This window comes from Myotis myotis, unplaced genomic scaffold (assembly GCF_014108235.1).
Source record: "Myotis myotis isolate mMyoMyo1 unplaced genomic scaffold, mMyoMyo1.p scaffold_m19_p_5, whole genome shotgun sequence".
In the NCBI taxonomy this organism is placed as follows: Eukaryota; Metazoa; Chordata; class Mammalia; order Chiroptera; family Vespertilionidae; genus Myotis; species Myotis myotis.
The window spans coordinates 88,486,907-88,501,686 of record NW_023416357.1 but is presented as its reverse complement, the minus strand read 5'-3'; the positions used below and the strand labels follow the sequence as shown (position 1 = coordinate 88,501,686).

Below are 14,780 nucleotides of genomic sequence, written 5' to 3'. Positions count from 1 at the left end.
TTTTGTACATATATATTTATTTATAAATTCAGAAAGCATCTGGGGGAATTCAAAGCATCCAAAGGAAACAGTGCTTGTCTGGTGGAAGTTACACCAGAGGGAGGAAGACAACTTTTTACGATATACCCTTTGGCACCTTTTGAATAACTTTTATTATTATCTATAAAAATGAAATATAAAGCATTACAAAATACCTGGTACTTGGGGAACTAGAAATTAGAAAACAATTGTGGACATCGTTCAGAATTTTTCTCTTAAAAATAGAGTCCTCTTGCTGAAACCGGTTTGGCTCAGTGGATAGATGCCGGGAGCCGGTCCATGCTTGCTGTTTCAAAGGACCTGGCATATATGGCATACTGTTCTTAAAATGTTTGCTCACCTTCTTGGCACTATGTGTTTTAACCAAGGTCTCCTCTCTGAGAAAGGTTGTTTCCCCAGGTAGGGATTTTCCCCTGAAGTTAGGGAGGGAATAAAACCCCTCAACTAAGTGCCAGGCAGGTAATTGATCACTTTAACTACGAACAATCATGCTTAAGCTACATAATCTTTACTCCCTGGAATGGAGATAAGAAACGCCCTAATCTTTGAAATAGAGATTGATAGGATTGAATCAACTGGTATAAATACAGATGTAACAAGACAGAAAGAGACAGAATTTAGAAGACAGAACCAGGAGGCACAGAACCTAGACACAGAACCTAGAGAAGAACCTAGAGACAGAACATGGCAAAAGATCCTGGACAGAAACTGGCCTCAGAATCTAGAGACAGAACCTAGCGAGAGAATATGGCAAAAGATCCTGGACTGAACCTGACTACAGAAATTGGCAAGAGAACCTGACTAGAACCTGGTGACTGAACCTGGCTGGAGAACCTGGACAGAACCTGGCTGGAGAACCTAGCGAGGGAACATGGCTACAGAACCTGGCTGGAGAACCTAGCAAGAGAACATGGACACAGAACCTGGCTGGAGATCCGAACCAGAACTTCGCTGGAGATCCAGACCAGAACTTGGCTAGAGAAACTGACTGGGCTGCTGATCAACTGAACGCTGTCTCTGTGTCTTTCCTTCTTCGCCGACACCGTCCACACCTTTGGGGACCCCTGGACCTGCTGGGGTTGGACCCCAGCAGATAGAGCATTGGCCTGAGGACTGAAAGGTCCCAGGTTCGATTCCGGTCAAGGGCATGTACCTGGGTTGTGGGCACATCTCCAATGGGAGATGTGCAGGAGGCAGCTGATTGATGTTTCTCTCTCATCGATGTTTCTAACTATCTCTCTCCCTTCCTCTCTGTGAAAAATCAATAAAATATATTTTTAAAAAAATAGAGTCCTCTTGCCTAGCTTGTGTGGCTCTGTGGTTGAGGGTCGACCCATGAACCAAGAAGTCACCAGTTTGGTTCCTAGTCAGGGCACATGCCTGGGTTGCAGGCTCGATCCCCAGTAGGGGGCATGCAGGAGGCAGCGGATAGGTGTTTCTCATTAATGTTTTTATCTTTTTATCCCTCTTTCTCTCTCTCTAAAATCAATAAAAACATATTTTTTAAAAGTAGAGTCCTCTCAAAGGCTGGACACCATTGTTGAATCAAGTTTGAGTTTTCAAACCTGACTTAAGGGCCTAAGTAAGGCCTCAGCAGTGTGTTCTGAGTCTGAAAGGTGAACTGACTCTTGCTTCACCTCAAATGCCATGGCACCAATCCTGTAGCTTTCTGAAAGCATCTAGCACTTTCTACCTTGCATTTATCACTTCATTTTCCCTAGCCTAACACACCTAGGACACTGGGCGAGGGTCCTGTCAAGGTGAGAAACGTCTGCCCTGGCTGGTGTGGTTCAGTTGGTTGAGCATTGTCCCATGTACCTACAGGTCACCGATTCAATTCCTGGTCAGGGTACGTGCCCAGGTTTCAGGTTCAATCCCTCGTTGAGACACGTATGGGAGGCAACTGATAGGTGTTTCTCACATTGATGTCTCTCTCTCTCTCTCTCTCTCTCTTCCTCTCCCTGCCTCTCTCTTAATCGATAAAAACACATTTTTAAAAAGAAACATCCAAACCTAAAGAACTAATTTTTATGAGCTTATTTGAACCAAATTAACAACATACACCAGGAAGCAAGATCTCAACAGACTGAGAAAGGCTCCGGAGAATGGCAATGTTGCAGCTTATTTTATACATCATAATTAAAGGAGGATAATAAGGAGGGTTACATGAAACCCACTGGTGTTAGATAATAAGGTGGAAGAAAGCATAGCAGGGAACTCTCTAGGATTGGATAAAAGGCAAAATGGAGAAACATATATTTCTTTTACATTGGTGGGTACAGGATAGTTAATAATTAACATTTAGCCCTGGCTGGTTTGGCTCAGTGGACAGAGCGTCGGCCTGTGGACTGAAGGGTCCCGGGTTCAGTTCCGGCCAAGGGCTCATGCCCAGGTTGCAGGTTCAGTCCCCAGTGTGGGGTGTGCAGGAGGCTGCTGATCAGTGATTCTCTCTCAGCATTGATGTTTCTATCTCTCTCTCCCTCTCCCTTCCCCTCTGAAATCAATAAAAATATATTTAAAAAAATAATTAACATTTATATCACCCTAGTTGGTGTGACTCAGTTCGTTGGGTGTCCTCTAGTGCACTGAAAGGTTACTGGTTCGATTCCAGGTCAGGGCACTTGTGGAGATTGTGGGTTTGATCCCAGTAGGGGGTGGTGTGCAGGAGGCAGCCCATCAATGTTTCTCTCTCACTCTCTCTCTCTCTAGAAAAAAAATATATATACTTTTAGTTTTTATTGATTTCAGAGAGGAAGGGAGAGGAAGAGAGAAACATCAATGCCTCCCACCCCACCCCTATTGGGGATAGAGCCTGCAACTTGGGCATGTGTCCTGTCCCGGAATGTAACCGTGACCTCCTCAACCACTGAGCACTGGCCGGGCTCTCTATAAAAATATTTTTAAAATAAGCATTTATAGCACACAGAGATGGTATTCAGGGAACACGATAATGAGGGGTTCTGTGGTCTCTTGCTCTGGTGCCAGCAGTTATGCCTTCCAGGGGTAGGAAAGTACATTTCTAAGCTATATCTTAGCTGCATAAGAACAAGGGACAGAACTCACTCAGGTAGAGACTGACCTTGGCTAAGGGAGCCATGTAGGCCTGGGATGACGACCAGCGCTGACCTGCACGGTTAGAATTTGTGATCAGACCATCCTAGGTGGTGACTTTTGGCCACTGAGCTTGTCAGACCGACCATGTGGCCCGCCTGAGCTCGACCGATTTCTTGCACAGCCCCCTTTCCCCTCACAACCCTCATCAGATTCATTCAAGTACCCACAGAGGACCTGGAACATTGTCAAGCACAGAGTGTATAACCCAGAAAACGCAGGTAACAGGCATAAAAGCAGGGGAGGGAGCAAGGCCAACCGCGGGAGTGGGAGCGGGAGAAAGCCCACCCTACACCCTGCGGGCAGAGGCCCCCAGGAAATAGCCCCCCGCTCTCGGGTAACGCGCAGACCCAGCCCCAGACCCAGCCGGCCCCGGCGCACAAATCGGTCCGCGGACCTAGGCCGGATGCGCTGCTAACACTAGCCCTGCCCGCCACGCTGCCCGGGGACAGGAACCTTCCGGGCGCAATGGCGCAGGGGCCCCGGCGCGAGGGGGCGGGGCCGCAGGACTGCGACCCAATGAGCGGAGGCGCCGGTGCACCCGCGGCCCAATGGCGGCGGCGCGTAGGCACGCAGGGGGCGGGCGGGCGCGCCCGACTCTTCCAGAAGACCCGGGGAGCGCCTCGCGGCCCGGCTGAGCTAGCGTCGGTCTTTCCCTCTTTTGCGGGCTCCACTATGGCGGCCGTGAAGAGCCTGAACCCCAAAGCCGAGGTGGCCCGAGCCCAGGCAGCGTTGGCGGTCAACATCAGCGCGGCCCGGGGTCTGCAGGACGTGCTGAGGACCAACTTGGGGCCTAAGGGCACCATGAAGATGTAAGGCGGGGCTGGAGGGGAGGGCCGGGCGGGCCCGCGCTGCGCTCACCGCCGCGGGCCGCATGCCGCATGCCCCGAGTGGTGGTCTCCAGCCCGCCGGGCCCCCGGGCCTCCGTGCGCCGCTGCAGTCCCTTTTCCCGCGTTCTCCCTGGTCGGGCCTGTATCCTGCTCCGGCCATTGCCTCTCGTAGTCGGTGCCGTCTCCACGGGGAACAAAGCTGCCCGCGTGCGCGGCGGCCGTCCCTCGTGCTTTGGGGTTTGCGCGACCCCGGGGACTCGGCAGACGTGTTCAGCAGGGAGGGGTGGGCACTGCACCATTCCTGATGCCTCCCGGGAGGAGGGAACCAACCCTGTGGCCCCAGCGCCGTAGGACTGGGTTTCGTGGGGGTCCCTTTGGTCTCCGTGGAAAAAGTCACACGGGTTCATTTCTGCCCCTCGAACAGGCTTGTGTCTGGAGCTGGAGACATCAAGCTCACTAAAGATGGCAATGTGCTGCTGCATGAAATGGTGAGCGGTCAGCGCCGTCTGGGTTCTCCATAGGACGTTGGGTTTGTGGGAAGATCTGTAATGTTTATTCGCGATGTAGGAGGGCATCGTATTCTCATCAGATAGTTTTCCAGACAATGCAGGAAGTAGGAAAGAAATGTGATCAGTCATAGTAGCTACAGTACAGTACCGTACCGTACCGTACAGTGAGGAGCCCTGGAGACTTGATGGGTAGCCTGTTCCTCCAAAGCCTTCCCATCCAGTAATGTGGCATCCACTGATGGTCTTGGCCAGCAGGGCTGCTCATTGTTTGGATCGTGCCAAGTGATCCTGGAGAAGGCACACGGGTCCTCGCTTTGTCATAAGGAGGCTTGCATGGGTTTGAAACTATTAGGTACTGTACTTGTTCGCTCTATCACTTGGAGTAAACTTTAACTGAGCCTCAGATTTCCTTCCTAGGAAATTAGAGATGATCCTGAGAAGTAAACCGATTTATATATGAAAAGGTTTTAGTTGTCAGGAACTGACAGTGCAAAATAACTAAAGGAATACGTAGCTGAACACTTGGGCAATTTGGGTACATAGCACTTAAAAGGAGGCCTTTCTCACATTTTAAGGTATATTTGGATTGTTTTAAGTTACTCAATTTTGTCTTTTTCTACTTTTCAGCAAATTCAATACTCCACAGCCTCCTTAATAGCCAAAGCAGCAACAGCCCAGGATGTCATAACTGGTGCTGCTACCACTTCCAATATCCTAAATATTGGAGAACTACTGAAACAAGCAGATCTCTACATTTCTGAAGTATACATGATTCTTGTGTTTTTGTGATATTTTATTATGTATAAGAAATAATATGGGTTTTATTTTTACAAATTCATTGATGCATTAATAGTGGCTGAGGCCATAGCAGAATGTGAAGAGCTGGGGGGCTTAAGTCTGGAAACCAGAGTCTTTATCTTCGTCTGACACAAATTTATTGTGATTCTGGACAAGTTAAATCTTCCTTGGCCTGAAAGGTTTTCTTTTATCAAGTTGCATTGCATATATTATTTATATCTGTCTATGATGTAGGTTAATAATTGAGATCTAAAAATGGGATGTTTGGGACAACTTATAAGGAAAAAGCCAACCAAAAACTTAAATAAAAATTCTGCACCTTTTTTAGCCCAGAGTAGTTCTAAGATTAAAGCAAACCTCAATGAATACTAATCTGATGTCAGAAAGAACTTCCTGGGAAGACAGAGAAAGCAGACTCTTAGTTACCCTGTCTACTTTCTATTAGTAAATGATGTGAATTTATTTCCGATTACCTATAGGAAAGATAAAATGGTCTGTTGACTGCAGGTTGTTGTGACATGTTGAGTTTTTGTTGCTACTCCTTGCGGTTTGCACAGTGAACACCCAAGTGTGCTTTATAGTTCCCTTGGCTTTGACTCTGTGCTAGAGCAATGTCTGTTCTTTTCCTCTGCATTGAAAGGACTGTTTATCCTTTTAAATGTATTCATAAAGTCAGCACATTATATTGTATTACAGGATAGGAATGATCCAGAATAAATCTTCAAAAATATGCTTTATCATGAGCTATAGTGGCATCTAATTGAAGAACTCCAGGGTTAGTGGTGGTTTGTAATTGTCTTCATTATAGGGTCTTCATCCCAGAATAGTAACAGAAGGATTTGAAGCTGCAAAGGAAAAGGCACTTCAGTTTTTGGAACAAGTCAAAGTAAGCAAAGAGATGGACAGGGAAACACTCATAGATGTGGCCAGAACATCTCTGCGTACTAAAGTTCATGCAGAACTTGCTGATGTCTTAACAGAGGTATGTGTTGAATTAAAAGCCCCCGATTTTAGAAACATCAGTATACTTACCAATTTCAATTATAGATTGCTCTCTAAAGTCTTCATACATGAAAAAGTAGGCTCATTCCTGTGGCACTGATAATCGGATCTGTGTCCTTAAAAAAGTAAAGTGAGAAATTCAAATAATCATATACCTGACCAGGTTATAAAGGCATAATCAGAGCTTTCATAAAAGTTTTATAATTAGAGATTTTATTATTTAAAAGCTTACTGTTAACAATGTTTAACAATGTTTTTAATAAAATTGGAGGGATGTCTGGTTCTTTAGGTAATGACAAATTGAAGTTTAAGAAATATAAATGACTTCAGCCCTTTGCAAATGTATTCTATTAGCTCATAGAAAAAGACTTAGATCAATTTGAAGGATGTTAAAGTCGAGAAACTGTAAACTCTGCAGAACAAGTAACACAAGCATCTTGACTTCTGCAAATCAAATTCATTTAATGGTTATACTCTTCTTGTAGGCTGTAGTTGATTCCATTTTGGCCATTAAAAAACAAGATGAACCTATTGACCTCTTCATGGTTGAGATCATGGAGATGAAACATAAATCTGAAACCGATACAAGGTAGGTGGTAGAATGCTATGAAATGCTTATGAAGTGTGTTGTGTGTACAAATAGGCGCTTTATACAATACATTTTTTTGGCTGATTTTTGTGTGTGTCTTTGAATTAATACTTATTGCCTAGATGAGTATTTAATTGACTCTGTAATATTTACTTTTGAAGTTAATGGTATAATGTGTTTATAGTCAGAATGACTCAGAAAAGTGAGCTACATCGGTTGTTTGGCATTTATTGAACTGTTGGATACAAAACCTAATGGGAGACTGTTGGGGAATTATATATTTCAAAGATCTAGCTTGAAAACCTTTTTTAAATAATTAGATATTGTAAGGAATATTTTTTTAAATGTTTTTTATTTTAGAGCGAGAGAGGAAGGGAGAGGGATAGGGAGATAGAAATATTGATGTGAGAGAAACATTGATCAGCTCCCTTCTGCACACCCCCTATGAGGTATTGAGCCTGCAACCCTGACCAGGAATAAAACCGATGATCTCCTGGTTCATGGGTCAATGCTCAACCACTGAACCACGCCAGCCGGGCTGAAAGTCAGTAACAATACAATGTGTGTTTTTATTTATTTCTTAGTTATAGTTAACAGACAATATTAGTTTCAGCTATGTAACATAGTAATTAGATGTTTATATATACCATAATTTTTAATGTATTTTAACAGCTTAATCAGAGGTCTTGTTTTGGACCATGGGGCACGGCATCCTGATATGAAAAAAAGAGTAGAAGATGCATACATCCTTACATGCAATGTGTCCTTAGAATATGAAAAAACGTGAGTTTATATTCTCTTACAAACGGAATCGAGAAACAGGGGAGCTTGATATTTTGGGCAAGTCACTTTGTGAGACTCAGTTTCTCCACTGTACAGACAGGAATGCCTCAGATTGGGTTTGGGAGAATTCTAGGAATAAACTCGGAATATACCAAGGGCAGATTAGAATTACGTGGCTATTTGTTAAATAAAATAAACATTTTAACTCTCCCTCTCCCCTCATACTTTTATTTTTAATAGAGAAGTGAATTCTGGCTTTTTTTACAAGAGTGCAGAAGAGAGAGAGAAACTAGTAAGAGCTGAAAGAAAATTCATTGAAGATAGAGTTAAAAAAATAATAGACCTGAAAAAGAAAGTCTGCGGTGACTCAAAGAAAGGATTTGTTGTTATTAATCAAAAGGTGAGAATGAACTTTGCTTTATAAACTAGCTTGTATCATCCATTTTGATTTTTCAGGTGAAATATATTAAAACTAACTTTTTGTTGTTGTTAACAGGGAATTGACCCATTTTCCTTAGATGCTCTTGCAAAAGAAGGCATAGTAGCTCTGCGCAGAGCGAAGAAAAGAAATATGGAAAGGTACGGCGGATAGCAGATCATCTGAGTGACGTGAATTTGTGCAAGTTAACTGAGATTATTCCTTCCCCCCCTCTATTTTTGCTTTTTTCTTTTGATGAAATACACATAATACAAAATATACCACTTTCCCCTTTTTTTAAAGTGTAAAAAATTCAGTGGCATTAAGTTGTATTCAGATTGTTGTGCAACCATCACTATTATCCATTTTCAGAACTTTTTCAGCATTGCAAACTGAAACTGTACCTATTAAACAGTAACTCCCCATTTCTCCTCCCCACTTCTACCCACACTCCTTCCCCTGTAAATACTGTTCTGTTGTCTCTGAATTTGGTACCTCATATAAGGCAATCATACAATAATTGCCCTTTTGTGTCTGGCTTATTTCATTAAGCATAATGTTTTCAAGATTCATCCGATTGTAATACGTATCAAAATTTCATTCCTTTTTAAGGACAAATATTCCATGGTATGGGTAATATCACATCCTTATTTATCTGTCAGGAGACATTTGGGTTTCTACCTTTTGGCTATGATGAATAATGCCACTATGAACAATGGTTTATACTTGTTTTACTTTTATTTTTAAAATATGTTTTTATTGATTTTAGAGAGGACGGGAGAGGGAGAGATAGAAACATTGAAGCATCAACATAGATCAGCTGCCTCCTGCACCCCCTTGCTGGGGTTGAGCCTGAAACTCTGGCATGTGCCCTGACCTTGTTACCTCTTGGTGCCTGTCTTGACGTTCAACCACAGAGCCACGTCTGCTGGGCTATACTTGTTTTATTTTCAAACAGTGACGGAGTGTACATATATTTTCATGTCAGGAGACAGCATCAAAGGGTTTCAGAGAAATATGAGAAAGCTTTTGTTTATCTTTAAAAATCATATCAGAGCCCTAGCCAGCTTGGCTCAGTGGATAGAGCATTGGCCTGCGGACTGAAGGGCCCCGGGTTTGATTCCAGCCAAGGGCACATGCCTGGGTTATGGGCTCAATCCCCAGTGAGGGGTGTGCAGGAGGCAGCCGATCAATGATTCTCTCTCATCATTGATGTTTCTATCTCTCCTCCCTTCCTCTCTGAAATGAATAAAGAAAGATATTTTTTAAAAAATAAAAATCATATCAGAGAAGTATTTGCTGACTTGGGAAAAGTGGTTTAAATGGAGGATTAGGAGAAAAGACCAGTTTTTAGCCGGTTGGTGATAAATGGACAAGTTAAAATACATTTTAAAATATAATTTTAGTATGTAATTCTGAAAGATTTCTTCCTAAAAATAATCTTTTCTTTAAACATAACTGATAAAAATCACTTACATCTCCTTAAAATACTTCAATATTTCAGGCTGACTCTTGCTTGTGGTGGAGTAGCTCTAAATTCTTTTGATGATCTAAATCCTGATTGTTTGGGACATGCAGGACTTGTCTATGAGTATACATTGGTAAGTGTATTTTCTTTCCAAAGGTTATACTTTTTGGTTCATGAATTCTTCAGTAGTAAAAACTCATTCAAACTTGGGATCAGATTTATGCTTTATTTACACACATTTTGATGGTCCATGTGTAGCAGTGATAGATACTCTGATGGGAAAGTCACATTTCTCTTACGTGTGTGTGTGTGTGTTTGTTTTAAGAAATTACTTGAATGTAATTCGGTGTGTTTTCTGTGAATGTGCCATTTATCATTTTTTCTCTGTTCATTCTTTGTATAACTATGTCCTGTTTTTCTGAAAATATTCTCTTTACATAGGGAGAAGAGAAGTTCACCTTTGTTGAGAAATGTAACAATCCTCGCTCTGTTACATTATTGGTCAAAGGACCAAATAAGCACACACTCACTCAAATCAAAGATGCAATAAGAGATGGCTTGAGGGCTGTTAAAAATGCTATTGATGATGGTAAGATCCTCACTTTATTCTAATTGTATTCTTTTTGCTATTCTGTAAGGCATGGCTGAATACTGTGTTCTTTTTGTCAGTAGCTTACACAGCCAGACACCATGCAAAAGTAGTCTTCCCTTTAAAATGACTATGATGGTATGCCAAGTTTTTTCATAGCATATCATTACTAAAAGTGGATACAAATAAATAAATTAAGAGATTGTAAGAGCTTCCAAGTGCTAGTTAAATCAGATCATGTTATTTGATATGTTGCTTTCAAATGCAATATTAAAATTGCTGTCACACTGAATTTTCAAGAAATTAATGGTCTTCATGTTTGTGTGTTTTTATTTTTTTAAATATTTTTTATTGATTTCAGAGAGAAAGGAAAAGGGAGGGAGGGAGAGAGATAGAAACATCAATGATGAGAAAATCATTGATCGGCTGCCTCCTGCATGCCCCCCACTGGGGATCGAGCCTGCAACCTGGGCATGTTCAAACCCGGGACCCTTCAGTCTGCAAGCAGATGCTCTATCCACTGAGCCAAACTGGCCAGGGCCATGTATGTGTGTTTTAATTTGTTTTATAATTCCACAGTTTTCTTTGTAGCTGAGCATTTTCTCTCTTCTCCCCCTTCCTTCCCCACCCACCCAACAGGCTGTGTAGTTCCAGGTGGTGGTGCAGTGGAAGTGGCAATGTCACACGCCCTGGTGAAATACAAGCCCAGCGTAAAGGGCAGGGCCCAGCTTGGAGTTCAAGCGTTTGCTGATGCATTGCTCATTATTCCCAAGGTCTGACTTTTGTAACAGTCCATTTTCTAAAATGGAACAAAATGATTTCTGCTGATGAATGTGAAAGTTTTTTGATGTGGGTTTTTTTTTTTCATAATGTGGATTTAGAGTAAGTTTGATCAGTTTTCTCCCTAACACTAGAACAGTGGTCGGCATACTGCGGCTCGCGAGGCACACGTGGCTCTTTGGCCCCTTGAGTGTGGCTCTTCCACAAAATACCGACTTCTGCGCATGGGCCACGAAGTTTCAATTGTATTGTATGTGCGTGCCCCCATGTGGTATTTTGTGGAAGAACCACACTCAAAGGGCCAAAGAGCCACATGTGGCTCACGAGCCGCAGTTTGCCGACCACTGCACTAGAACATCCAAATGTATTTGGTTTCCCTAGAAAGGAAACTTGAATATCTGAAGTTTCAAGTTGCAAGAGATAACTATTTTAAGAGGGTTTGCAGTGTATAGGGGATATACTTGAGTACAAGCTTGCTTTTTGTTTAAACTACAATCGATATAATGATTTTCTATTGATTATTAATGGATATACTATTTATTTATTGTACATTTGACTATCGGTTCTTAGGTCCTGTATTTTAAAGGATTAAATTTGCTTGCCTTTAGGTTCTTGCTCAGAATTCTGGTTTTGATCTTCAGGAAACACTAGTTAAAGTTCAAGCAGAACATTCAGAATCAGGTCAACTTGTGGGTGTGGACTTGAACACAGGTAAGAAAATGCAACTATTTGTAGGGGGAAAACTCGATAGTATAGGTGAGGTAAAGCCAGGAAGAAGCAAAAGAATCTTGGGGAGTTACTTTGCAGTTTAATATTAGTCCTATCAGTGAACTCAGGTTCTAAAATATAGTATAAAAACAGAATTACTAGATATAGTAATTAAGGGAATCAAATATATACATTTGAATAGTTTCAAAGAGTATGGATTTGTTGATGTTACTGAGTGGTGGTAGGTGGTTCAGGTTAATATTGAAAAGCTTCATAATAGGTTTACTCAATTTTTTATCAGGGACTATGATATGGAAATATAAAATAGATGATCATATTCACTGATGGAAAAAGGCTAAGGGTAGCAAATAATGCTGGAAGAGGGAACCAAATACAATGAAATACTTAAAGCCCTGGTCTTAGGCCAGTGTAAGAACACAAATTATGTAAGTACAATATAAGAGAACTGAGATCCAGTCAATATGTAAGACCTACTGTTGTCAGCAACCTTGTTTACATTTAATAAGAAGGGCTCTGGAATGAGGAAAATGATAAGCCCATTTTGACCAGATTATAGTTCAAGTGCTGTAATTTAATATGGACAAATGTGTCTAGAAAAACAAGATGTTCAAATATTTGGTAACGAAATAGAGCTTTCCTACCACTCAAGTCTTCTAAGCAGAGATCAGTGGTTTATCAAAGATACTGTGCACAGGAATCATAAGATCATCCTGATCTTATGACCTGCTATATATGATTTTAAGACTACTGGATTACTTTTCAGGTGAGCCAATGGTAGCAGCAGAAGTAGGCGTATGGGATAACTATTGTGTAAAGAAACAGCTTCTTCACTCCTGGTAAGTTTGGGAAAGTCAAAACTAAAATAACCTTTAGGTAATTACAGTGGGGCCTTGACTTACGAGTTTAATTCGTTCCGTGACGGAGCTCGTAACTCAAATTACTCGTATGTCAAATCATAAAGTGAACGAGTGAGACACGTGATGCTGGGCTGATGTCACTGTGACGTTCGCGCACTAGCAGTGGGGTATCTGAAGCTGGCTCGTAACCCGAATTTTAGTTCGCAACTCAAGACGGCTCGTATCTCGAAAAACTCGTTAGTCGGGACACTCGTAAGTCAAGGCCCCACTGTATACTCTTTCTATTTGGCATATTCTGTTTAATTCCCCCAACCCCTGCCCTCATCAAAATGTAAAAGAAAAAGTGCAAAAATGAAACTTTTATATATGGAGGGGGAAAGGGAAATTTAATTGGATGTAATTTGCATGGATTAGTTGGAAATTGAGTTGAATTAGGGTTCATATCTGGAATCTGAGCCATCTGATTTTTCCCCCCCTTTCAGCACTGTGATTGCCACCAACATACTCCTGGTTGATGAGATCATGCGAGCTGGAATGTCTTCTCTAAAAGGTTGAATTGAAGCTTCCCCTGTACTACCTGAATCATGAAGACTCTACAGAGTGATCCTAAGAATACAGCTATGGAATTTTTGTCCTGGCTTCAAATGATTTTTAAAGGAATTTTCCCATCTGAAGAAAGGAGAGAGCAATGGCAACTACCTATTAAAATTCCAAAGTCTGAAATTATAATTACACTATTTTTTTTTAAATTGTACTCAGTGTATGCACAACTAGCAGGCTGTTTTCACCCAATATGCACAGAATATTTTGCTTTCGTTTCTGTGATATTAAAAAAAAAAAAAAAACATTAGAAAAGCATATGGTATCTATCTTATTAAATATTCCTTGAAAAACAAATTTTAATGGTTTAATAATTTCTTCTAATGATGTATTTTAATGTATCCAATAATTCCCTATTGAGCATTTAAGATTAAAAATTTTATGCTAATATAAATAACACAAGTAACAGGGTTTTGAAAGCATCCCTGTTTCTTTAGTATCAATTGCTGTGAGTAAAATGATTGGATCTTTTAGTGGGACATTTCATACTTTGAAGTAGCTTTGCTAAAAAGCTCCCTAGGAAAGTTAAGTGGGAGTGGGTAGAAAGATGGGTGAACTAGAGGCAAGGGAGTTGAAAGAGCTGCACATTTATAAAATGCAAAAATTAAAATAGAGGAGACAGAGATTTGAAGGCACGGTGACAGGCCTAGTTGAGAAGAGATTTTCAGGTAGACCATACTGTATTTTCACACCCTGAACCTTTACTTACGCTGAAATACCCATCCCAAAACCTCCAGTGTCATTCCCCCCCCCCCTCAAATTATTTGACAATGTTTCCAAAAAATCATTTTTTATACAGGTCAGGTGGTGTAAATGAACAGTCCTTGAAGGTGAAATTGTGTTGCTAAGTTTTGTATTTTGAGGACTTGGCTACAGTAAGTGTGCAATAAATGTTTAACTTGAAACCTTTTCTGTCATCTTGCATTGGTATTCCAAGGCACAAAAGGGGTTGAATATAAAAGGGAAGGAAGTTAGTCCAAATGTTCACAGGATCATGAAGGGGATTCTGAAATTATATAGGGCCTCTTCACACTAACCCTGAGAAAATTGCTTTTTCTTAACCTGACCCCACCCCTTCCTGGGCTGGACTAATTACGCCCTCGGGTTGCCAATATCTAGAGGATGCGCCAGGGGGCAGTGTGCGCCGGGACGTAGTGCGTGTGGAGCGCATGCGCAGCAGAGCGAGTAGGCGTGTGTACCCAGTTCCTGGTGCTGCGGAGCTATGAGCTCTTCACTGCTGTTGACCCTGCTGTCGCTCCTGTCCGGCCCGTGGATCGAGCTAGGTCAGTGTGCTGGCCTGCCCACTTACCCCTAGCGCCTTTGTCCCAGGGATTATCAGGAAAGGGGTGGGGCGCTTTGCCCCGCGGGGAAGAGACCGTAGCCCACTTCCTAGTCCTAGTCGGCAGAGGCACGTCCCAGCGACTGCCAGCCCGGCGAGGCTAACAACAGCTCATACTGTATTTTACTTCCAACTTACTATTTTGGAATCTTTCAAGCATAAAGTAAAGAACAGACTATAACTAAACGTGCCCCCCACGTACCTATCACCCAGTTTAACAGTAGCCAAATTATGGCTAATCTTGCTTCTTTGGTAACCCACTTTCCCCTCTCCTGGGATCATGCTGAAGTGAATGCAGGCGTTATACAATTTTATTCGTAAATAACTCAGCTTGAATAG

The 14,780-nt window shown here is 41.9% G+C and overlaps 2 protein-coding genes and 2 non-coding genes across 9 annotated transcripts in view; all 4 read left to right on the top strand.

Annotated features, from left to right (window-relative positions):
• Nucleotides 1–3,737: 3,737 nt before the first annotated feature.
• Nucleotides 3,738–13,399, top strand: CCT6A (chaperonin containing TCP1 subunit 6A). The gene is made up of 14 exons (XM_036310492.1): nucleotides 3,738–3,962; nucleotides 4,405–4,468; nucleotides 5,117–5,251; nucleotides 6,096–6,269; nucleotides 6,775–6,878; nucleotides 7,551–7,661; nucleotides 7,902–8,061; nucleotides 8,158–8,240; nucleotides 9,584–9,680; nucleotides 9,989–10,136; nucleotides 10,776–10,909; nucleotides 11,525–11,627; nucleotides 12,409–12,481; nucleotides 12,985–13,399. The coding sequence occupies exons 1-14, from the start codon at nucleotides 3,826–3,828 to the stop codon at nucleotides 13,055–13,057; spliced, it is 1,596 nt and encodes a 531-aa protein (XP_036166385.1). The 5' UTR covers nucleotides 3,738–3,825; the 3' UTR covers nucleotides 13,058–13,399.
• Nucleotides 5,837–5,970, top strand: LOC118657195. The gene has a single exon (XR_004967919.1). It is a non-coding gene; the product is annotated as a small nucleolar RNA SNORA22 (small nucleolar RNA).
• Nucleotides 10,186–10,323, top strand: LOC118657189. The gene has a single exon (XR_004967914.1). It is a non-coding gene; the product is annotated as a small nucleolar RNA SNORA15 (small nucleolar RNA).
• A 744-nt stretch (nucleotides 13,400–14,143) lies between the features above and the next one.
• Nucleotides 14,144–14,780, top strand: part of SUMF2 (sulfatase modifying factor 2) — a 28,320-nt gene continuing 27,683 nt past the window's right edge. For all 6 annotated transcript variants that reach the window (XR_004967702.1, XR_004967703.1, XM_036310500.1 and 3 more), the window contains exon 1: nucleotides 14,144–14,385. Coding sequence is in view for 4 of the 6 variants with exons in the window: in XM_036310500.1 (XP_036166393.1) it covers nucleotides 14,325–14,385 (61 nt within the window). In the remaining 2 variants the exon portion in view is untranslated. The remainder of the gene's footprint in view (nucleotides 14,386–14,780) is intronic.